The following is a 26,389-nucleotide window of genomic DNA, read 5'->3' as shown; positions in this document are numbered from 1 at the left end:
AGACTTCAGCTTATTCACACCAAAAGGATCAAATTGACCCTCCTAGAGTCTTCGTTTTTTAGTCACACCTAAGGTCTGCGGGTAAATTTGACTCATTGAGTGCCAGAATTAATTAATGAATTAAAGGGACTACACCATGAATTTTTACTTTTTCTTCTTTTTTTGTGTGTTTTTGGTCTCCCCTACCTCTCTTCTATCCTCAAAAATACCCCAGTTAGAACACTCAGGCTTTCACAGCAAATCTGGGGTTTTCTGTAAATTGGTCTCAAAACAGGCCAAACTGATTTGGTCCTTGACGTGATGTCACGTCAGGGAACAATTCCTCCCGTTTTTCAGTTCCAACCAAAAAATAATAATATATATATATATATATCTTTATTTTTTATTTTTCTTATTTTTCTTATTTTTTTCATATATATTTTTTTTACTTATTCCATACAGAACCAGGAGATAACATGCATACAAACTGGCTCAATAGCGCCCCGTGCCAAACAGGACAATGTGGTATTGCAGGTGAAAGTGCTTTATAAGCCAGAGAGAAGTTAGTTGGAATGAGTATATCTGAGGCTTGATTTAGGCTCAAACCTTTTGAAAAACGTTTGAGGGACATAAACAATATGATATTAAATATATATATATATTTTTTAATTCATGCCAGTGCCAGAGCATTTTTACCAACCTTTCAAGAGCCACAGAACATATTGCTCCAGGACGATCGACACATAGTGTCGGTTGTTACAAGTTGATCCGTTCCACGATAAGTACCCGTATCTCCCGTATTGTTCAATAAAAAGCATTTTAATCCGATCATCAGAGTGCAATACACCTCCCAACCATTAGTGTCGCATGGTTGAAAGCATGGGAGAAATTTTGGAGAAAATTCATGTGAATTAGCAGATCTACAAAAAAGATCTGCTACAGATCTTTTTTTTTTTTAGATCTGCTACAAAAAAGTAGCAGATCTACAAGCTCGAAACGCGCCGCTTCGCGCCGCGTTTCGAGCTTGTAGATCTGCTACTTTTGATGCTTTTGTGTGACGCTGTAGTGTGATCAAGTGGGGCGTTAATTTATGAAAGTTAGAATATGGAGATACGAGGTTTCTGCCCGACAGCAAGGCAAATGCTCTATTAGCCTTAGCAGCCATATAACTCTGAAATACAACTTAAGATGTGCTTCAAAGTTTCCCTAGTGATGTCACTGGAGTAAAAAACTACAACCTTTTAGTGTTTAACTGTGAGCTTCGCTGCAAGCAAGTAGTATAATAGTAGAAAATAGTAGAAAAAAGTGGAAATCAAGTAACTAGTTATGAACTAAATGTTGAGTAAATATGAATTAATTAATAGTAATGATTTACTAATGATTAAAACCATGACCCACCTGGGACCACCGGGCCCGTCCAGTGAACCAACTTGGGAGACCCCCGCCACCCTAACACACAGCAATGCACCGCATGGAGGTTTTGGAACAAACACCACTAGAGAGCGACTCTCCTCACTACTCCTACGTACCTACCTACTGTATGAGCACTCATCCTGGACATAGAAGCCACCGGGGGGGAAAGCAGATCTACAAACCCACCACGTGTGGCCCTTAACTAATGATAAATTAACTTTGGTTAAGTCATAGTGACTTCCAATTAATGATGAATTCATGGTAAATTAATGTATGAGTTAATCATTAATAAAGCGTTAATTAAGCATTAATTAGGTGTACAAAATTTGCTCCCTATGGTAAGTTGTGACCTGTGTTTCAAATTTCAGTCTATTGGTGCATTCAAGTGGGCAGTTTTAATGTCCATTTGGTGCAAAATCAGGTTTTCCTGCTGCTTTCTGCATTAACACTCTGATACTAGTCAAGTTAGCTGTAAGAGAAAATGTCTCCTCATAATCAACTCCCATCTTTTGACTGTACGGTATCCTTTAGCCACATACCTAGCCTTGTATTTTTCAGACCCATCAATGTTGCTCTTAATCGCATAACCACCCCCCCCCCCCCCCCCCCCCCCCCCACTGCTTTCCTACTCTCAGGTTAGTTGGTTAGAGTAAATGTGTTATTTTCTTTATGCGATTGCACTTTTTTAATTTTGTATGTTTTTTGAACATTCAAACTTTGAACATTCAGTGGATTTTCTGTGGTCTGGGGTTTTATGAATAATTAGGCTGAAAAGTAATCTGAGCTTGGCCCTTGGGCAGTGAAGTCACAGGCCATTAATCCCGCCCACTCTCCTCCTCGCCCTCCCCTCCCCTATCCTTTCCTTTGGGGGGGGGGGGGCGGGGGCGGAGCAGAGGCGATGACTGACAGGCAAAATCCCTCAACAGCGACACCCGCAGGCAAAGATTTATTTTTTCATTGCAGCTGAAAAGGCTTTAGAAATGTGTGAGAAAAACACCTGCCATGGATCACTGGAGTGGATTTTTTTGTTAAAACTTTTTATACACGTTTGAAGGACCATGACAAAGACTTTTAATGTGTGGTAAAACTGAACGTCATGAAACCTTTAAGGCTCCTGTGAAAGTTACAGGTATGTCACTCAGTAGCAATAATCTATGTTACTTTGGACCTAATCAGTTTCCTCATCAGATGCGTCCTGAGAAACATAGTCACGTAGGTAACTTGGCTTCCTGCTCACTGTAGACAGTAGTTCTCTAGAGTCTAGAAGGGTATCTTTTTGGCTCAAGCTTAGCTTCAACTGCCTGTGGTTGGCTACTCTCTTCAGCCTCATTGACTGGAACCTGGTCACTTTCTGGAGTTACATTCTGCCTAGTATTGGCCCTGTACTCCACCTTCAGATCACCATCATCATCATCATCAGGTGCAATGTTAGTCTGAGTCTGTTGCTCCTGTAGTATATTTCATAACATAACATACACATTTGTTAGCATTATTTAACTTCACAAGTCTACTTTGGCCTGTACAGACAGAAGAGTGGATTCAAGCAGAGAGGTGACTGTTGGTCTGAGCTGGGTGTGGGGTACTTAGCATTGCCTTTTGTTGTTTACCTGGGAGACAGAGGTTCTATGCATGTGTCTCCCATCCCCCCTTCCTGCCTCATACAGGTGCAAATCGAATCAGGGACTCAAAGTGGGATCTATTGTTTGTCTGGGTGGGGTCTCACCTTTTGGAGGCTGACCCCCACCCACCTATTCAATGCTATAAAGACTATGACATGTAAGCTTGTAGTGTGTGTGCCACTCCAGGCCGTTAGGCTGTGGAGATGGTTGGCTGCTGTTTGTACTCTGAATAAACTGGAAGAAAGAAACCTCACTGACTGGAGTGATGACTCAATCCATTCTTCAACCATTCATTCTCACCACTGGAACAACAAACTATCTACAATATGGCGTTGTTGGCAACTACAAAAGTGCAATAGAACCTTTAAGTCTGTGGTTTTCAGATACCACACTCCAGTTTTAGAAACAAACTAATGGCTAATACATTTTTTCTGCACTTTCCTGCTGTCAGGAAAATAGACAATGTATGCTGGACTGGTTTTGTCATACGCGATAAAAAACAAAATTCTCACACCTTGGATCAAGTTTTCGCTTGTCTTGTTTATACGCAAAACACTCTGATCCGAACCTTTGCATTCTGGACAGGTTGGGTCGTCTCCCTGTCAGCACCTGTACTGGTGTCTGCTTTGTGCGCTTGTTAAAACACCTGTTCTTATGTCTAATGCCATTCTTAACCAGTAAAGTTTTGAACCTCTTTGCAGTGTATTCGGTGCCATTATCAGATCTGAGACGTTTAATGTTACCATATGGGGCTGTGTCTGCAAGAAATCTTTCAGTGGCTTGCACTGTGTCACTCTTATTTTTAAGAAAATAGACAAATACTGCACTGGAAAAATCCTCATTAAATGACAGTGCATACTTGTACCCTTCTCTGGACTCTGGTTGTATAGGTCCTGCCAAATCTGTGTGTACAAGCTCTAATGGTGTAGTAGCTCTCACATCAGGGTCCCTGTTGCCCTGAGTGCACACTTCACTATGTGGAGGTTTGTTTGTTGTACCTTTAATTGTCATGCCATCCACAACAGATTGCAACCTCTGAACGTCATCATAATTACAATGCCCTAATATTTCATGCCATGTTTGCAAATGAAAACAGCCCTTAGCTTGGTCATCACATTTCACATCATCTTTTACTGTGTGCAAATAATACAGTCTATCGTGCACGTGAATGTGGAATTTCGTACCGTCTCTGTGTATCAGAACGTCCTTCCCTTTCTTGAAGATCACGGTCGCTCCGCTGGCAGTAGCTGCTTTCACTGAAAAATGTCTTGTGGATAGGAGGGGATATACAACGCCCGTTTCAGCGTTGTTTTGAGGTGGCGCCCACGGCTGTCCATCAGGCAGACCTCTGCGTCCCCTCGGCGCTCTGCTTCGCCCTTGCACCTTGTGCCGTCGGCCAGCTCCACACAGTGGGACTCGGCCTGGAACTCGTCATCGAACTTCTTGAACTTGTCAAGGTCTGTAATAATATGCGAGGTTCCCCCGCAGTCGACCATCAGGCCCCTCGCATCGACGCCCAGGCTTGGCTGGAAGTCTTGATGCCCGGTCGCTAACCCGGAACGCATACTCGTCCTCCTGGTCATCTGTCGCCTCCTCGGAAACCTTCCGTGCGTCATCTCGGCGCTGTCTCCTTCTGCAGGTCGTGTCCCGGTGTGTGGTGCTTCTGCAGTTGTTACACCACAGTTAGCGCTGGCAAGCGCGGGCCATGTGTCCTCTCAGGCCGCACCTGAAGCACACCACGTCCGCTGCTGCCCGTTCAGCTCCACGTTCACCTGGACCTGCTGCTGCTCTGGTGGGTCTCGCTGCTCGTTGCTGTGCTCACACCGTCATCACGTTGTCCTCTGCCACTGGAGCACGCATCTTCTCCGTATCCTCGTAGCTCCTTAGTTTCGTCTTAAATTCTGCAAACAGTATCGGCTTATCTGCTTGCGTGACATGGATAGCAAACGGTTTAAAAGACTCAGGGAGCCCCTTTAAGACCATAGCAACTATAACCCGTCACTTAAAGTCTCTCCTGCGTTTCTTAACGCAGTGATGGCGGTCTCTGCACGAATCACATACTCGGTTACACTCTCGCTACTTGCTTTCTGAAGCGAGGTCAGTTCAGTATACAGGCAGATTATTCGTGGCTTTCCTGTACCTGCATAATAGCCTCTTAAAATCTGTGGTGCTGCCCGCCCGTCGTCGGATGCCTCTCGCATCACCAGCGATAAACTTTTATCATCCAGGAACTGGATTAAATCTGCATATGCTTCCGCATTTTTCGCCGCGTCTTCCTGCAGCGCTTCTTCTGCTCCTTCGTCTTCAGTAGTTCAATCAATCAATCAGTCAATAATCAAATCATACAGCATATAGAAAATCAGTCATCATTAATGTATTGGCTATTTGTCAACAACAATAATAACTCCAAAAGGCCACTGAGGCACCAGGTAAAGTAGATCTTACACAGATCAGGCGTTTGTAATGAGTCCATTGTCCAGACAAGGCAGCGACGTTTTTGATCACCATCAAATGTGGGTATATTTCTCACTGGTATGGAGGATGCAAAATTTTGCTGTACTAACATTGTAGTGATGTCAGTTTGGCGTTGCATGATATTCACAATATCATTTTGGGTGTCATTATTGCATGTCATATTCAAGGAGGATGCTCGTCCTGTCTGTTGAGCATCATGAACCACTTGTGTTGGTGCTTGAGTGTATAGTGGTCTGAGTTCCGTCTCTAACACTGCGATTTGTTAAGGCCTGACAGTTTGTGATGTGTCTTTAAACCTGATGGTCTGTGAGGTTTCCTTTGGTCTTACAGTGACAGCCTGGGAATTAGGGTGACATTCATTACGGGGCCAGGCTGCCAGCATGGCTCCGTTTTGATATTGGCATTATTTACGGGGCCAGAGCTCAGGCACTGAGCTGGGCTCCGTTTTAAGATTTGCTTTATTTTTCTTCTTCTGCCACTTTTCGCAGTTCTGGCTGAACCGTGCATACGCTTTTTACGAAACTCTGCCATACGGTAGAGGGTCATGAAAAACTATCAGGAAATAATTCTCACAATCTTTCGTCAAAAGGTGGCGCTATAGCACTCAATTGAAAATGCCAACTTTGAACAGGTAAAACTCATGCCCTGTTTGACCTACAGCCATGAAACTTCGATACACACATGCGTCTCTTCATGCCCGACAACTTTCATGGTCTGACTTTTGACCTCTGAGCTCCCACCATTTTGAATTATATGAAAAACATTAATTGGCTCATGAATAACTTCTGCATTTTTTCACTTATGGAATATCCGCCGCTAACGTTTTGTCGGCAAAGGTCCTAAGTTCATGTGTAAAAGGTTTCGTGCAGATTACTCAAAAATCCCAGGAGGAGATTTTTAACTACATTCCAAATATCACTGAAACCAATCTCACTCCAATTGGCCAAAGGGGGGCGCTATAGCAATTTTTTTAACATGCGTTAAAAAAAAAGTCATGCCTCGTTTGGCCGAAAGTCGTGAAACTTGCTTACACTTGTGCCTTGACTCATGAGGAACACATCTATCGCTTTGATCAGTAAGCTCCGCCCTTAGATTGTCCGCAATTTTGAGCAGTTTGAAAAACACTTAAACCCAGGATTTTTCAGCTATTTGCGTGAAACTGTATCATCTCTGTTACCTCCTTTTTCACTAGTTCAGGTCTGTTGGTCCGATGGCTTCTCTCTACAGAATATGCCTGAAAACCGCAAGGTTACCGGTTCATGCCTCACTTGATGCAGACTTCATTTAAGTTGCATTGCACACAACATGATTGTGTCAATTAATGCATATGCAATTGTTAAAGATAACCTGAAATGCTTATTTGAGGGTATGTTTTTTCAATGTGACATACTTAATTCTGAAAATAGCCGATCTACAATTTCACAACTTTTCAGATAGCAACGTTTTGTGACGTTGTAGATCGGCTACTTTCACTAGTTTTCGTTCCGAGTAGACAAAACATTTCTTTATTAGTAATTGGTAAATGGTTTGTGAACCAGTGATCTAGAGTAGTTCGGGACACAGAGGCTTGGTTCATAATGGACGGAAATACTTATAGATATCAACAGACACTATCATGGAGGCCATATATCTAGCTCAATGAGAAGATAGGCTGCCTTTGAGTCCGTAGGTTGCAGGTTCGATCCCTGTCCCAGACAATGTATTGAGGTGATCATGATTTGGCATTATTAGGTTTACACATGGTGTTTCTTGAGGATAGGCTTAGGCGTTGTTTTACTGAGGTTAGGGTTAGTGAGGGTTTAAAATGCTCATGTTAATTGCATGGTCTTCTCTCTCTCAAGTTCAGTCTTCTATGTTTCTATCGCTTATTGTGCATATTACTTATCATTGCTTCTTTTTTTTTCTCTCTGCAATCGCTGGCCCCGTATTATCGCTGCTTGCAGTTATATTTATTATTATTATTATTATTATTATTATTCCAGTGTGTTACTGCTCTATACATTATATTAACCACTTTCTACCTGCTGTCCCTATTTTGAGCATGGGGGAAAAATGTCACAAATAAAAAAATAGTGAAAACACAAAACACACGTGAGCTTGTATATCAGCTATTTGTGGTTAACATGTGTAGTCGGGCAGTAAACCTCTTATCTCCATTTTTTAACTTTGTGAGTTTTTTCCTAAATGAATGCCCTACTTGATCATGCAGCGTCACACAAAAGCATCAAAAGTAGCAGATCTACAAGCTCGAAACGTGGCGCGAAGCGACACGTTTTGACCTTGTAGATCTGCTAATTTTGATATTTTTGAATTTGAATCCTGAAGAGTAACAGTTCTGGACATATGAGGTTTCTACCCGACAGAGACGATGTAGTATACACACCTTTTGTGAGTAATTAACTATAAGGTCCAATTGGACTGTAACATCTTATGCAATTAATCTTATGGAATGATGCTGAATGCTGAATCCACTATATGAGGTGCATGGAAATACCTTTTATTGTACAATTTGAAATCACCATTTATTAGCAAGTTAGGCTGCGCTCAGGTCCTGGACCTGGTGAGACGAAGGAGGAGCCCGGCCAGGAGACAACCCACAGAGCCTAGTCCCTCCACGTGCCAGAGCCTCCCCGAGTCCCGGCAGAGTACTTCCGGAGAAGCGGACTGAGTGGCCCTGTCTTGCCCTATAGGACTGACCGTGGGTAGCTACTGGGACGTAAGTCGGGGCTTGATCAACCCTGGCTGGGTCACCTGGGCGAGGGTGTATGTTGTATGTTGCGAGACCCGAAACACCCGATGACCCCAGGCTACAGCACTGATGATACGTCCCAGTTGCATCCATGTGATGTTTTTCTTTATTAGGCTCTAATGCCACGGCAACGATTCCCTGGTTCGATTCCCAGACCAGCTCGACCATTGCTCTTTGTCACTCCCCTACTTTCTCCCCCACCTTGACTGTCTCTACACTGACCTATCCAAATGAAGCAGAGATGCCCGGAAAGCTAAACATTTAAATTTGAATGCATTTTACTATTTGAATATCCGGATCTGCAGACCCAGTCCGGGTTTCTTCCTAATAAAAATAGTAAAATCAACAGGAAGTTGACATTTGTATTTAAAAAACAAACAGTACTGGGTTTGATGATGTTATTGTCTGAATCAGCTTTGTTTGTGTTAGTGTACGTGCTAAAAGAGTGACTTTGAGAGATGTTTTGAATGATCACTTTCTAATCAATGGAGCAATTATTTTTGATTTCTTGTCCACCTTTGGAGTTACATCATGGCAAGGTAAATACACAACCCAAACCTCTACCAAAGTGGTCTTGCCCTTTAATTGATAGAAGCTTCTAGATCATGTGACAACAATCTCTCTCTCTCTCTCTCTCTCTCTCTCTCTCTCTCTCTCTCTCTCTCTCTCTCTCGCTCTCTCGCTCTCTCTCTCTGAGTGAATCAGGAAGTGAAATTAATAGCGACTCTTGCTATCTTCCTCTTGGGTCCAACCCAAGAGGGAAATAGCAAGAGTCGCATTCTCCGGTTTACTTCCCGTTTAGGAAACAGGAAGCAAGTTGGAGTCTATTGATTCCAATGGAAGAGTGAACGTGAACACAGCTTCTGAACCATTCTTTAGCTCCATGGTCACTGAACTAAATATTGGACCCAATCGTCACAAGACACACAATATGTACAAGATTTTCATACTAAAATTGCTTTTTTTAGAGACACAAATGAGGGGAAAATCAACTTTGTTATCGACTTTTCTCTATCCCAGCAACACACTCAAGCGAGATTTCGGAAGATATCTGAAGAGTCCATCTGCAGTCTGACGGACGAGACATAGAGGGCTATGTCCCTTATGTTTTAACTCTATGCTCTGTCCCTATAAGATGTTCTAAAAACTGATTAACTGAGATTATATATATGTGAATATAGTACGTGAAAATCATTATGGACATATTCAAAATTAAATAAAATGTGTGTTCCAATGCTCAATAATATAATTTTCCATTATTTACTGTCTTGGTTGATGGGGTATGATTTGGGAATCATGACATTTTGCTAAACATAACATCCATGCTAAACATACTATGGTCTATAGTGGTAAAATATATACCTTATTAAAAAAAAAGGCCCTTGGGCCTTTTATTTATAATGTATATATAATATTATATATCGTCAGTGTCCAGCCGGCACCAGCTAACTCCTTTTTCAGTTTTTTTTTTTTTTTTCATAAATCAACGCTATTGAACCCCCTCTACATCTGTGTAATTTTTTTTTTAATAATAACATATGAAAAGTATTAAAAAGCGCCTCTGACGAAAACTCCTAACTCCATTGGACCCTCAAACTGTCCGTCAAAAACAAACAACTCCCCCCTCCTCTCAGGCTCTCGAGAAGCTCTGCTCTGTATGAGGCAGACAGGGAGAAGATTTTTCAATGCTTTTGGGAGAACATAAACTGGGAAGAGAAGAGAATGTATGTGCAAGGTTTGATAGATGTCACCCCAGTAAAGAGGAGAAGGGTGTCTTCACAAAGGTCATCTGCTCGTGTTTTCTTTTTAAATGTTAATGGACAGAGAATGAGTGTGTCCAGGAGTTTGTTTCAAACATCTCCAAGAGCTCAAGGAGATCATGCCAAAAGACTTTCACAGCTTTTATGACAATCTAAAGCACTAAGAAACACCCACCACACACACGCAACACACAACACACAACATTGTGATAATAAAATATTGATAGGTATATGATAGGTAAATTCAACTGTGGTTGTTATTGTTAGTGCAGTAGGCTACAGATTTGATAGGCTAAAGATTCTATTTTTCATGAATGTATTTTGTATTTATATGCCATTTTTTTATTGTTGGTGTGCCATGATCGCTTTTGTTAAATACATGATTGAGTATTGAGGCAGAATTGTTTGTTGCACTCAACTGTAGAAGAACAACAGTGGTAACAGTTAGATCCATGGTTGTTTACAATGCATGTTAAAATAAAAGTTGTTTAAGTACAGAATTCAGCTTGATCTATAGTATATGAGGATGGCGCTCACCATAAATAGCTGATCTCCAAGCTCACAATGCGTTGTGATGTGTTGTGAGCTTTGAGATCCATTGCCAGCTGTTCTTATCAATGATGGACAAAACCTCCTAACTCCACTTGCACTGGATTTGGGTAAAGTGGTGATAATATAATGACACATGCAAGTATCTGATAATATATAAAGTCACAATACCAAGTTTGATGAGGCAGTATTGCTTTGTTTTAAAAATATAAGGTTTTCTTCATTTTCTGAAAAATTGATATTTTGTTTTTCATTTCCTGAACAATTACCATTTTGGATTTAGCTGGTTCCGGCCGAACAGCAGAGAGATATATATATATATATATATATATATATATATATATATATATATATATATATATATATATATATATATATATATATATATATATATATATATATATATATATAACAATAATATATAACTCTAATATTATATTATGTATATTAGATATATTATATTATATTAGAGTATATTCAGTTATATATATATAATATATAAATGTTATAATAATAACATTGAGCAGAAACAGGAGCACATCTAGCATAAGACTGAATAGTGTGTTTGTAGTGGGAATTTCATAGGTTTCTTAAAAGCATCTTTGCCAATAACAGTTTACTTTCAAACATGTAAAGCATTTATTTTCTTTAATGAAGAAAATACACAAATACACATCCATATGACATTGTCAGCCAGGGAGAGGGGAGGGGGAGGGTGGTGGGTATGGTCGGGGGAGAAGACAACAACACCTACTTAGGAGACCATATGTAGGATTTGTGTACTACTTCGCCTCTAGTGGCTCCAATGGAGAATGTGTATCTTGCTAAATTAACAATCTTTGGTTCAACCGCACGCACGCACGTACGTAGGTACGCACGCACGCAAGCAAGCACGCACGCACGCACGCACGCACGGACACACACACACACACACACACACACACACACACACACACACACCTCTCATGTGACACTTTGATCACATGACCAGTGTGTTTTTAAAGACATTAGATGGTTTCAGCAGTGAGATGTAATGAGGCTTGGATTGATGTTTAATGAACATGAACAGCATTTTACCAGCAACGCTGAACACACACACACACACACACACACACACACACACACACACACACACACACACACACACACACACACACACACACACCTCTCATGTGACACTATATGATCACGTGACGTGATGGTTTCATCAGTGAGATGTAATGAGGCTTGGATTAGAGGAGCGTCTGTGAGTTCAGTTAACAGAGGTTCCCGGTTTGATTCCTGACTCCTCCTGGCTTCATGTTGAAGTGTCCTTGAGCAAGGCACTGAACCCCTAACTGCTTCTGATGAGCAGGTTGGAGGAAAGCCTGGTATTCATTCTAAAACTGAGCCCTGTGATCCGGTTTAGAAAAAAGGGGGGGGGGGGAATCGTGTTCCGGTGGTTGGTTCCGGTTGGTGTCACATTGTTTTTGTTCCCCACATAATGTGAATCAGTTTGTTTAGTCTCGCTAGTCACGCTACGAGTTAGAATAAAAGATGAACATACCAAACCATTATTATTATTTTTTTATCTCTAAATTTTTATCCCACGATTTTGTAACCCTATTTTTTACACCCAGTGCCAATTGTCTATGTAATCCTGGGCACTACCTTCCCTCTGCCAACCTAGGGAGGCCAGGGCCGAGCTCATGCCTCCTTCAATGCATGAGAGCCAACTGACCTTCTTGTCACCTGACAGGGGAGAGTTTCCCTGGTAGGACGTAGCGCGTGGAAGGAACACGTTATTCCAACCAGTTCCCTTCCCCTCCATTAGGCACCCCGGCTGGCCAGGGGGAGGCAGTATAGTGACCAGGATTACTGCATGTTTTTGTGAGGGTACCTACCCTAGGAGACAAGGGGAGAACATGCAAACTCCACACAGAAAGGCCCTTTCACCAACCCCACCTAGGGTATGGGCACTGATGACACGGAGGAGAGAACACACCCCCAGCGCCCACAGCGTCCCCTGCGGGAATCGAACCCAGGACCTTCTAGCTGTGAGGCGACAGCACTACCGACTGTGCCACCGTGCCCACACCAAAACCAAACCATTATTATACCAAAATAAACTAAACGATTATACCAAACTAAACAAGTTTTAAACTAGGGGAATCATTTTGGAGGCGCACGGCGCTGGAGGTTCCGGTCGTGGGTTCCGGCCGCCTGATGACGTAAAGTTATTTCCACTCCAGACCCGACCAGAAACCTGAAAATGGTATTTGATCCCAGGCTACCTTTAACCACTCTGATGCTCCAAGATGTCACCTTTGACCTTTGACCAAGAAGATGTGGTTGAGTTAGAAGGTCAAATGTGACTCCTTTGTGTGAGAATACCTTAGCTTATAAATTAGTAAAAGTAAATTAATAGACTAAATAGACTTTTACTGCACAGCCTTCCAATCCAATGGTCTCTGAGTTCTGTCCATATGAAGTGTTAAACACTGTGTAACACTGCTGTAGAACCATATGTGTGACATTCAGTTTATTTGGTGAGACTATTCTCTTACCAGACCTGAACAGTGTTTGTGTAAAGTTTGGTGTGGATTGGAACCCCCCACCCGTTGCCCTCCAACAGCAACTACATGGGAGACATTATTTATTTTATTCATATTTTAAATAATCTGTAATCACTTCAATCTGAAGTGATTAACTTTAACCTTTAGCCTCCCATCATGTCTCATCTGAAAGCTTTTAATTAATTATAACATTTTACTTTCTTTCTTTCTTGTGTTTCTCTTCAACAGAATCAGAATCATCTTTATTGTCACATCACAGGTTAAAGGTGTGAAGAAGTGGGTGGAATTAATTTTTGTGCAGCTCCATCGTTTTAGTTATTTTCAGAAAGAGAAAGACATAAGGTGCATAAGGTACAGTATGTACATGAGGAGACATAAGGTGCATAAGGTACAGTATGTACATGAGGTTAGACATAAGGTACAGTATGTACATGAGGAGACATAAGGTACAGTATGTACATGAGGAGACATAAGGTGCATAAGGTACAGTATGTACATGAAGTTAGACATAAGGTTTATAAGGTACTGTATGTACATGAGGAGACATAAGGTACAGTATGTACATGAGGTTAGACATAAGGTGCATAAGGTACAGTATGTACATGAAGTTAGACATAAGGTGCATAAGGTACCGTATGTACATGAGGAGACATAAGGTGCATAAGCAGCAGCTATATACCATACATGATTATGTGCAATAATCCAGACTGTCGTCTTTCTGGATACAGATGATGTAACATCTTATCTTTAATCTGATTGGCTGATTCTTCTGAACTAAAGAACGAGTCCTCCTTCATTCTCTTTCAGACTCCAGAACTTCTCTTTCAGTAAACATCTGTTTATTTTGATCTGTTTATTCTCATCCGTTTATTCTCATCTATTGAATTCAGTTCAGTTTTGATCAGTGATGATGAAGATAACAGCCACCCTCCTCATCCTCTCCTCTGTACTTCATGTCAAAGCGATCCCAGGAAGTAAGTACATTATATTTATGTTTATATAAAATTATTTTATTATTTTATTATATAAAACAAAATATGAACAATGCACAATACAAACAAATGACATGCGCACGCACACACACGCACGCACGCACGCACGCACACACACACACACACACACACACACACACACACACACACACACACAAACACTCCTTTTACTACCTGTATATACAATATTGAATCAGTGTGAATAAAACGTTTGACAGGAAGCTACTTTTAATATCCAACCGTTCACTTCATATAAGAACCAAACATGATTGTTTAACATGATGATTATGTGTTATTGTCACTGTGAAGAATTTTGTTGTTTAACGTCATCTTTGTTTTATTTCCAGTGTTCCATGAGGACATTCAAGTCCTTAGCTGTTCAGACACAGTTAAAGACTCATATAAAGAGTGGATGATGGGACTGGATGGTGAAGTGTTGGTGTACGCAGACTTCAACAAAGGGAAGGCGGTGGAGCCTCAGCCTCCGTTTGTAGATCATATGAACTACCCAGGAGCTTATGAACAAGCTTTGAATGATCAGGAGTTCTGCAAAGCCCAGCTGAACACCGTTCGCACTGCCTTGAAGAAACCACCAGTGAAAGGTACATGAATACTATTAACACAATAGTTATTAACTAAAACGGTTGAACACACACACACACACACACACACACACACACACACACACACACACACACACACACACACACACACACACACACACACACACACCTTTACTTATTTATTGGGATTTTCCATATAGGCTGACATGAATTATGTCAAAATCCAAGATAATACGATTATACAACAGAATATGCTCCTTACACACCGGGGGCGATTTTTTCATGCGAATTATAAGTTTTTTTAAACCTTATAAAGTCAATGCAAGCTTCCATGGAGTGAAAAAGCGAAGCGAAAAAGCGTCTTTTAATCTGCGTATATTCGCATAATCGCCGGTGTGTAACGACCTTTACCATCAAAATAAAACATATCAGAATGTATTCATATTGTGAGGCATTTCGCTCTCAAAATAACAACCTTTTTGCAAGTGTTTTCTCTGTTATTCTGGAAATACATGATGGGGTCTGACTGACAGACAGACAGACAGACAGACAGACAGACAGACAGACAGACAGACAGACACTTTAGCTTAAGTAAAACATTTGAGTACTTCTTCCACCACTGAAGGATGATAGAGTGTGTTGTTAATGTTGTTTTATGGTCGGTTAATTAATTAATTAATTAATTAATACAAAACATTCGCGCATGAGTCGCGCACGCATGTGGTCCGGGGGGGGGGGGGGGGGTACAGTTTATGCCCGGTCAACATTAGAGTCCAGCAGCTGGACAGACAGACAGACAGACAGACAGACAGACAGACAGACAGACAGACAGACAGACAGACAGACAGACTCAGCCTCACTAGACAACTGGACACAAAGAGAAACAAAACCTAAAACATTTTAATGCCAGATTTCACATCCTTGTAGACTTTATGTAGAGACATATTTGGCTGATGGGGGGCAGTTAGCCTAGTGTTGATATTATACAGATATAGAATAAAACTGAACATTAATGACATTTTTCATTGTTGACTACTTCCAGATGGATATGTGTACTATGAGACTCACCTCTGTGTGTTCAACTCCAGTGAGCTGAAGGACATACAGTACATATACTCAAATAATTTCGATGGTGATGAGTTCCTCAGGTGGGACAGTAGAGTAGATCAGTATGTTGGATACACTGAGTATGGTGTGAAGCAGGCAGAGCGCGCCAATAAAGATCCTGGAGCACTGGCTGGGATGAGAGCAAACCGAGAGGCACGCTGCAAACACAACATTGAGATCTACTACTCCTCTGTTCTGAACAAGAGAGGTGAGCTGATCTCAGAGCAGCACTCAACACTCATCACCTCATAAACTATAACATGAAATCACATGATTCTATTCAGAGTTGATTAATGGTGTTAATATTGATCATATAATAATTATTACATATTTCTTTATCTGCTGAGAAACATTTCAGATCCTCTTGATTTATACTGTAACAGGCTGTCACGCAGTGGAAATAGCAGATCTACAAGCTCACAACATGTGGTGTCACCATCGTACAGTAGTATAAATGAAACATAGATCTAGGCTATGAGCGTTTTCACCTACTTATAATGACCTGCCTAAAACAAAGACACCAGGATTAATGTTTTTAAATTATCGTTAAAAAGAACCATGCAGGCTAAAACACACCTCTTTACACTTCATTTCACCACCTGATTTTATATTTTAATTGTTGTCTTAACTAGTTTGTTTTGTATGTTTTTAATCACAATACTTTACAGGATTATGTGTATTGTTTTGTTTGTTTATTAAGCAATATCATTTTCATACAATGATATTGCTTGGTTTATTGTTGTTTATGTAAAGCACTGTGTAACTGTGAATTATTTCGATAAATAAATGCATTTTACGTTTTGTAGAATCTACAGTACTCTGGTGCCATCTGGTGGCCAAACACTGACATTTACAGTTACAATTTACAATGTAGGCATTTATCAGACGCTCTTAATCCAGAGTGATTTACAGTAAGCAAGGTAAACATGAGGTAATACATCAAATGCATAGAAATAGTAATCTAGGATCATATGTAAACCAATAACCTATCATCAGTCTAAACAGTATAATATCAAACAAATAAATAATATGTACATTGAAACTATCCAAATGATAGGATGCCAGGTTGAACCTGGCATCTGTCTACATAATATTCTATCTAAATGATCTAAATTACATTTTAACCTTTGAATAAGACTGCAAGGTTGTCAAGGCTAGGTCAAGAAGGGAGAAGAGTCTAGGACGTGTGGAGCGTTGTCCAGGGTGTTTTAGAGAAGGGAGAAGAGTCTAGGACGTGTGGAGCGTTGTCCAGGGTGTTTTAGAGAAGGGAGAAGAGTCTAGGACATGAGGAGCGTTGTCCAGGGTGTTTTAGGGAAAGGAGAAGAGTCTAGGACGTGTGGAGGGTGAGAGGTTGTATAGGGTTGGATCAGGTATATGGAGGTGTTATACCTTTGGTTGGTTTGTAGGCCAACATCAGTGTTTTGTACTCTGTGAGGGCAGCAACTGGAGGGTCAATGGAGGGAGAGGAGAACGGGGGAGAGCCGAGAAATGTGAACATTTTGGCTGGTTGAAGAACAAGTGTGTTGCAGCTTTCTGGATCATTTGGATGGTATACAATTATTAATGATAATAACATGTTCCTACTTCCTATGACGGTTATATAATAATAATAATAATAATAATCTTATTTATCCAGTGGAGCCCAAAGTGAGTCTGAAGTCAGAGACTCCCCCTCGTCGTGGTGAACACACTCACATGCTGAGGTGCAGCAGCTACGACTTCTATCCTAAAGTGATCCTGGTGACCTGGTGGATAGGTCGAGAACCTTTGACCTCTGGTCTCTCCTCTACTGACGAGCTGTCTGATGGAGACTGGTACTACCAGTACCACTCCTACCTGGAGTACACACCCAGGTACACACCTAACAGACACCTATACATAGAAATACACACAGACACCTATACATATATTCTTTAAAAATAAAACAAGTGTTACTCACTTGCTGAAAATTGCCCATTAATTGGTGGCTATAATATTAAGACACACACACACACACACACACACACACACACACACACACACACACACACACACACACACACACACACACACACACACACACGATTCCTCCCGAGTCCCGTGTTTATCACCAGTCTACTCCAGACACAACTACGCAGCAAGCTCGTCGTCGTGCAAGCATGACGAACGCACACAGAGACCCGCGAGCAAGTGTTCTATACATGAATACACACACAGGAATACGCTATAACGTGCATATCTCGTTGTTAAGTTCTCTTGCCTTCCTATTTTTGGGGAGGGAATAGTGGAATACACAATAAACACTAGAGCGGAGGAGAGCCCAGCGGGGCATTCACGCTCCTACACAAAAATAGTCAAACCTTTTTTTTTTCTCCAAAAAACTAAATAATAACAAAGATCAACGGATCAATGTGTCGAAGCGCGGCGCGTTTCAGCGTGTAGATCGCAATCTGTCCTAATGTTTGTGCTAATTAACAGCTGCTCACTCACTGCCAGACCGGGCGGGGAGGAGGGGCCGCTTCAGCTCTGAGCAGATCCACATGGACACACATTCAACTTGAGGACACACGCACGTCATGATTATTTTAGGTGGAGAAAATATCAGTATAAGCTTATCTTATTGCCTATAACGGTCTAGTGATATGGTGCCTAATTGTAGCTGCGTTTTTAATCTTACATTTAAATATAATAGTTCATCGTTTAGTTATTATGATGAGCGGCATGGCTCATTTTGGGTGCCCCCTCGGCACCGTAGTCCCCCCCCCCCCCCCCTGCACCGTGGTGCAGAGGGGGCACCTGTGCGTAGGTACTGATCATCCTCATCAGATAGAAAACATGCTGTGCTTTTTGAAGAGGATCATCAGCAGAAAAACTGTGTGTGTGTGTGTGTGTGTGTGGGTGTGGGTGTGGGTGTGGGTGTGTGGGTGTGTGTGTGTTACAGATTAGGAGAGAAGATCACATGCATGGTGGAACATCCCAGCCTGACCGCGCCTATCAAGATGGACTGGGGTCAGTTACTGTAATCTACTCTATTCTACTGTAATCTACTGTATTCTACTGCATTTTACTATATTCAACTGTAATCTACTGTATTCTACTGTAATGTGTTACACTGCACTCTGTTTTAAGGGTTCAAGGATTCTTCTCTTTTTGTACCTGAAGGTACATTTGTTTTGCAGAAAGGAAACACAGCAATCCAATTAAAAACAAGACACAATAATAATACAGACACCAGAAATAAGAATCAATACAAATACATTAAAACATCGGAAAGTAACCATTCTAATAAGAAGGTCATGACAGGAGCCTCACCTACTTAGAGCTTAAGAGTCTTGTCTAGATTAGGTACATCATCTTTGTTCACTAATGGCTGCAGGTATAAAGACATTTATATAATTTATAGAATTTATAATATAATATAATATAATATAATATAATATAATATAATATAATATAATATAATATAATATAATTAATATAATATAATATTTGTATTGTCAGATGACTCCATGCCAGAGTCAGTGAAGAACAAGGTGGCCATGGGAGCATCAGGTCTGGTTCTGGGTCTGGTCTTGTTCCTGTCTGGATTCATCTACTACCAGTGGAAGAAACAAGGTGATTAGCATGTTTAATTAACATGTTTAATTAACATGTTTCATTAATTAATCTACTAACAGTGTAAGAAACTAGGTGATTAGCATGTTTAATTAACATGTTTCATTAATTAATCTACTACCAGAAGGAAGAAACTAGGTGATTAGCATGTTTAATTAACATGTTTCATTAATTAATCTACTACCAGTGGAAGAAATGAGGTCAGATCAACAGAGGATCACATGACATGTGGAACCCTCACATAAATGCAAACAAACAAACAAACAAACAAACAAACACATATGTAAAGCCACAACCTAAACTGGTTCATGTTGGTTTAGAACCTTAACCAGTTTAGACGACCTAGTTAGAGGTCAAAGTGTGTGCTATGTTGTCACATTTAGTCTTAAATAAGAGTCAAATGTTCACATTAGTTCTGACATGTGACCCTGATTACTGAACCCTAATGTTGTTGTGTTGTTGTGTTATTCGGTTGTGTGTACATTTATGCATTTTATGGAGAAATACACACAATACAGTACATAGGATGTATTTGTGTGTCTGTTTTAACTGTCTCTCTTCTTCTTCTATCAGGTCGTATTCTGGTGCCGACAACCAATGACGATCTTTAGACTCCTCCCACACACCCAGGTTCACTTCCTCTTTCTTTTTACTAAACCTTTTTACATATACATTCATACAGTTTTAATGTATAAAAGTGTATACAACTAGAAAACATACACATAACAACATGCTTGTGTAAGAAGTGAAACAACTAGCCTGGTAAACCATCCCGGTCGCGTGAATTTCTTATAATAATGAATCTAATAATCAAATGTAATAATCAAATGATTGGTTGTATCAGACAACACTGATGACAATGTGGTCAGATGGGGGGGGGGGTGCTCTTGGTGAACTGTGTAGTTTGGACCATTCATCATCAATCAAATATAAACATGTTTTACATGACGCAGGAGTTTAGATCCCATAGCCTGAGAGGACGTTCAGGTGACTCAGTTAGGAAGTGAAGAGACGACACAATGCAGCCAAACTCTGAACCAATCATTTTGAACACAACATTTCAGTGAACTGTACCCAATTATTTAGTTCATTGAACACAACATTTCAGTGAACTGTACCAATGATTCAGTTCATTGAAAACACTGATCATTCCATCACTATCAGGATCAAAGACAGAACCTTGTGGTCCAAAGGAGAGTGTTCTACCAACTGAGCTGCCCTTCCTACTAAGATACACTAATGACAAAGTATTGGTCAAATGTTGTTTGAATGGACTGAGTTGTTTCTACTTTGATGGTTACTGTAGTCTCAGGGAAGGTGCTGGGAGGTTAGGTTTTTAAGTAGTTTAGGCCTACTAATAACTTGTTCATGATCTATTAACTATTAATAGCATAGTTTTATGAATAATCGTTAAAGCATTAACCATTAACACACATTTAACAAGTTATAAATAACACATTAACTAATCCTTTGGAATGATTAATTTTATTTTATTAGGGAAGGTTATTCATGTTCATGAAGTGTTAACATGTTCACACAGTTAATACATTCTGATTCTTATTGGTTTATTGTCTTTTCACAGAACACCTGGGTGTGTTTTCAGAGAAGCAGAGAGTCATCACTGCCCCCTGGTGGAGAGAGGAGTAAATACATGTGTGTCCATTCAGCTTTTAAATATTAATAACGGCAGCAAAATGATGACATCATCAACCTTTTTCACAAATGTGTCCTTTACACAATTAAAAAAGCTAATTAGCTAGCCAAGGCTAACGAGAATTAGTGTGCAGACTCTGTCTTTTCCCGGTGTTTCGCCCAGTTCGACGGCACGGAACGTCAGAACGGCACGTACTGGCGCCATTATCATTTGGCGAAGTGCGCCATTTAATATCATGCAGGATTTACACACTGCTTTAGCTCCGTGTTCATTGCCAGATTTAAAATTGTGTTTTCTGTAGGTTTTAAACGAGGATAGCCGGGTTTGGCTTGTTTTGTGTGTAAATCGCTGCATGTTGAACTGCGTTTCCAAACTGTAATGGCGTCTCCTGTACTTGGAATTCACTAAAACGTGTTATAAACATCATTGATGAATGAATGGCTTTTGCTTTTTGATATTATGATAAGTTTAATTGATCATATCTATAGAAAATGTAATAGTGTCTCTTACCAGGCGATTAAAGCAGATAACCTCGGGCCATTGTGTTGTGTTGGATCCTCTGTCCAGTCAGGACAACATTCCAATCTGACTCTTGTTTAATTTGCTAATGTAGCGTTCCTTGTCGAGTGGCAACAAGGTTCTGTGCCTGTGATCTGGCAAGCCATGACGCCTGCTTTTTAAATTGGTATACTTTTACAGCATATGAGTTTGAAAACCCCACATCCTTCGGTCTATCCCAGCTGGGGGAAATCTGTGTTTTCCCCCGAGCCGACTCCACCCCCCTAGGTACGACCCACTGATGACACTACGCCGTGTGGATGTATTCCCCCTGTGGTGTGTGTGTGTGTGTGTAGAGCTGAGGATGGATCATGATTGGTGAACCAATCCGACTGCTGTCCAATCATGGTCTGGTTGGCCTTTTAAAAGCAGGAAGTTGTCATTCAACAACAGATTTGTTTGCAGATTTTGCACAGGCGGGCAGAGTGTGACCCATGGTAAATGTAATAGTTCATTTATAGTTATTGCTACTTTTAAATGGGGCTAACAATGGAGTGTGTAGCTTGTGGGGCAGAATTCTGCCATTAAGGTGCGCTCCACTCTGCTCGCCCTGTGGTAAGGATGTTTTTATTATGTGTGCGTAATGTCAGGTTGTTTTGAAATGTGTGTCAATGTATTAAGCTATTTAATGCAGTCAGATTGTTTTGTGTACATGGTATGTAGTTGTATGTTTTAAACCCACTGTATTTATATAATGATGGTCCATTTGAACTCCTATTTGATGCCTTCTGTGAGCATAGTGAACTAATATGTGTGTGTGCTCTTTTGCAGTGCAGTGAAACGACTAACCTATGAGTTAATTACTCCCTTTTTGTGTGCTGTGGCTTATCTGCTCTGGACAATGCTTGGGGAGATGTGTTCTATTGACCAGTTGTATTGCAGTGGCATAATCTTTTTTAATAATTTAATGTGAATAAAATGTAAAACTTTTGCAGCGTCATGGTGTCATTGCTGAGCCTCCTACCCAGTTTTCAAAGCTCTGTTAAACGAACCTCCTTTTAATGTTGAGCCTTAATTGGCTTGTTGGTTTAAATCCAACTGGCGTAGTCAGTAGTATTTATGTTTTTAGTAACCCCTATTTTGGCCAGGGTGGTTACATATGGATTTAATTACCTCAAAGGACTTTTCCTCCTATACCACCTTCTATTCATTTAAAAAGTAAACCCTCATGCCAGACTGAGTCGAAGGCTTTGTGTGTGTGTGTGTGTGTGTGTGTGTGTGTGTGTGTGTGTGTGTGTGTGTGTGTGTGTGTGTGTGTGTGTGTGTGTGTGTGTGTGTGTGTGTGTGTGTGTGTGTGTGTGTGTGTGTGTGTGTGTGTGTGTGTGTGTGTGTGTGTGTGTGTGTGTGTGTGTGTGTGTGTGTGTGTGTGTGTGTGTGTGTGTGCTGGCATGGGAGGGTCTAATGGTCAGTGGTGTAAAGTAACTAAGTACATGTACTTACTTACGTACAGTACAATTTTGAGGTATTTGTACTTTACTTGAATATTTCCAATTTCCAATACTTTTACTTCTACTTCACTACATCTCAGAGGCAAATATTATACTTTTACTCCACTACAATTATTTGGAAACTTTTAGTTACTAGTTACTTTGTTTTTGTCCATTTGAAAATAGCTAATCTACAATCTACAATCTACAAGCTCACAATGCGTCGCGATGCGACACATTGTGAGCTTGTAGATCTGCCATTTTCAAATGTTTTTTTTACATTTACACCTGAAATGGGACATTCTGCATAATGAGTACTTTCTACTTTTGGCACTTTAAGTACATTTTGATACTTTTGATACTTTTACTCAAGTACATTTTCAATTCCGGACTTTTACTTGTAACAGAGTATTTCTACATTGCAGTATTGATACTTTTACTTGAGCAAAAAAAATGTAGTACTTTTTCCACCACTGGTAACCCGTCCATGGTATTGAGGATTGTGAAGAAATTGATTGAGTGATTCTTTAATGGTCTGCTTCTTGTTAATGGTGTCCTGTCTCCTGTCCTTGCTTGTGCCCTGTCTCAGGGGGACTCCGGTGGTCCCCTGGTGTGTGAGAAGGACAACATGTGGACCCTGGTCGGCATCGTGTCCTGGGGCAGCGGCCGCTGCTCCACCTCCGTGCCCGGCGTCTACTCCCGCGTGGCCCAGTTCAGCAGCTGGGTGGACCAGGTCATGGCTGCCAACTAAAAGAAAGATTTAAAAAAAGACTATAACCAGGGGTCATCAACATGTCCGTACACAGACTAATGTGTCCGTGGCAAAGACTTGGTCTTGTCCGTGGCAAATTTTTTGATTTACACACCATTATAATGTTCTTATTTAGTTTTCCTCAGAATATGCATGACTCTGATTTACTATGACACTATGTATGGAACATTAGGAGTCCTACTAGTACTAGTGGTTCTTAAATGTTTTATTTGCAAGGACCACCGTAACTCTGAGAGTGTACAAATGGAACCAAATGGACCCGTAAGGGTCCATTTGGTTCCATTTGTACACTCTCAGAGTTACAGACCTGTTCTATGGTCATTCAGGGCTAGCTCTTTATGTGTTTCTGGTAATATTATTGTCCACTCATTTTGTATGTCCGTGGCAAAAATGGAATTTTGACCAAAATGTCCACCACAAGAAAGCATGGTGATGACCCCTGCTATAACTGAAGAGAGATACCTCCTCCACCAACCAACCCCAGCCCCCATCCATCCTGAAAACTTGACCTCATAGCTTTTTAGATGTTGAGATGCTGAATTTCAATTAATAAACATGTCAAAACCTCTTTAAAAGTAGTTGTTTTTGTTGTGGTTGTGTATTAATAACATGTCTAAAATAGGACTGCTGGACACGACCATCCACAGTTGTTGTGAGAGAGACACTAGTCGACTCCAGGTTGAACTTCAATGTTAATGTTAATGCCATTTTAATACATTCTCAATGTGCTCCTGCGTGCTAGCCCACAGCTTGATAAACCTGTTGTATGACTGGTTCTCACTGATAACGACAAAAATAGCAGATCTACAAGCTCATAGCACGGCACCGAGTGCCTATGAGCTTGTAGATCTGCTATTTTTGAAAAATCTTGAACATTTGTGCATATCTTTGAATATTTATATTTATTAGCGAACATTTTTAACTCAAATCATTGCTTCTGGGGGTCCCTGGCACAAAACATTTTCAGATGGGGGTCCGCGGCCAAATGTATATCAATTTAGGGGTCCTTGGCATGAAAAAGGTTGAAACCCACTTTTGTTCAGTAACAGGTGTCTCTCCAGCTCTCTATTAAATAGAAGATAGCTACATTTTCAGGTTGGGATACTAATTGTATGTAATGCTAACTAAATGCCTCAACTCCTACAATGCCAAGTGCTTAAGTTGTCAGGGTGAGGGGTCCCCATTTCAAATGTCATTATCTTGGGGGTCACGTCTGAAAAGTTTGGGAATCTGTAGTGCCACATTTTCTTATTCCTCTCCTGCCCAGTAGGCGGCGCGCCTGCTCATTGGAGTCGGACGCAACTTCCTTGAAATGCCAGACAAGAAGAACAACAAATCAGGGTTGCCATGTCTGCTTATTATAAGTAAGGTTTCTTGTAAATATTAAAAGTTGCGGCGAGTTGCGTTTTTAGTGCCAGATTTGTGTTGATAAAATGTTTCAAAGATAATAGCAGATCTAGCAGATCTACAAGCTCACAGTTAAAACGTGTTGTGAGCTTGTAGATTGGCTCTTTTCAAATAAAGTGCTCATGTGGCCTAATTTTGGGCTTGTTTTCCTAGCCCTGGTTGCTTATTTCTCTCATAAAACCTGGCAACACTGCTCTAGTGCCACAATGCAGTAGTGAAAACAGCATGGTGTGTTGACTGACTGTTGTTGACACTTTAAAATACCATAGATGTATATCAAAGTAAATGCAAAGAAAAGTAAAACGTGTCGTTTCTAAACAGTGTCGTCGTTAAGCAGCAGGAGGACGTTTGTTAGCAGCTCAACCACTGAAACACAGCAGGTATAAAGATCAACTCATTCAGGTTGTTTTGCATCTATGTTAGCCATGAGAGTTCCTGCTTTAGAGTGGTGTTCGATTTGTTTTACATTTACAACTCTCACATGTACATAAACGTTCACATTTCAAATATAAAGTGCTGACCCATGAGCCACGGATGTTACAAGTTGATCCGTTCCGCGATAAGTACCCGTATCTCCCGTATTGTTCAATAAAAAGCATTTTAATCCGATCGCCGGCCATTTTCTCCAAATTTTCTCCGATGCTTTCAACCATGCGACACTAACGGTTGGGAGGTGTATTGCACTCTGATGATCGGATTAAAATGCTTTTTATTGAACAATACGGGAGATACGGTACTTATCGCGGAACGGATCAACTTGTAACATCCGTGGCTCAGGGGTATAAAGCACTTCTGAACGTTTATGTACATGTGAGAGTTGGCAATGTAAAAACATCGAACACCACTCTAAACCAGGAACTCTCGGTTCCATGACTGTCATGTTTCAGGGCTACATCTATGTATCATTTTAGATGAACGGATCACGTCTTGTTTAATCTATTTGTCTTTATTAACGCATCGTTTAAGTTGGAACATAAATCCAATTACTTTAATAGCTGTTAGGTTGTTATAAGGTGATCATAAACACAGACAATAGCTCCAGACCATAGCAGCAGCAATAATACATGTATGGTTTTGTTAGCCTGGGACCAGGCTATGGTTTTGTTGTTGTTGACGTCACTATTGTCACTGTAACCCTATAGTTCAGTGGTTCTAAACCTGTGGGTCGGGACCCCCAGGGGGGTCCCCACATGATTTTGGGGGGTCCCCAGGTGAC

General features: G+C 40.7%; 1 protein-coding gene across 5 annotated transcripts in view; it reads left to right on the top strand.

The window, feature by feature from the left end:
• The window catches only part of LOC308104238 (H-2 class II histocompatibility antigen, E-S beta chain-like), a 110,122-nt gene extending 87,679 nt beyond the window's left edge, over nucleotides 1-22,443 (top strand). For 2 of the 5 annotated variants that reach the window (XM_080454613.1, XM_080454615.1), the window contains 6 exons: nucleotides 15,697-15,969; nucleotides 17,398-17,614; nucleotides 18,682-18,749; nucleotides 19,242-19,355; nucleotides 19,929-19,985; nucleotides 20,938-22,443. In XM_080454613.1, the coding sequence (XP_080310739.1) occupies nucleotides 15,697-15,969; nucleotides 17,398-17,614; nucleotides 18,682-18,749; nucleotides 19,242-19,355; nucleotides 19,929-19,966 (710 nt within the window). In that variant the 3' untranslated portion in view covers nucleotides 19,967-19,985; nucleotides 20,938-22,443. Of the gene's footprint in view, nucleotides 1-13,906; nucleotides 13,927-13,989; nucleotides 14,074-14,438; nucleotides 14,694-15,696; nucleotides 15,970-17,397; nucleotides 17,615-18,681; nucleotides 18,750-19,241; nucleotides 19,356-19,928; nucleotides 19,986-20,937 lie in introns of all 5 variants that reach the window. The other 3 variants (XM_080454617.1, XM_080454616.1, XM_080454614.1) reach the window with 3 other exon arrangements.
• Nucleotides 22,444-26,389: the final 3,946 nt, after the last annotated feature.

This window comes from Gymnoscopelus braueri, assembly GCF_963280865.1.
Source record: "Gymnoscopelus braueri genome assembly, chromosome: 1".
In the NCBI taxonomy this organism is placed as follows: domain Eukaryota; kingdom Metazoa; phylum Chordata; class Actinopteri; order Myctophiformes; family Myctophidae; genus Gymnoscopelus; species Gymnoscopelus braueri.
This window is presented reverse-complemented; position numbering and strand designations above follow the sequence as displayed.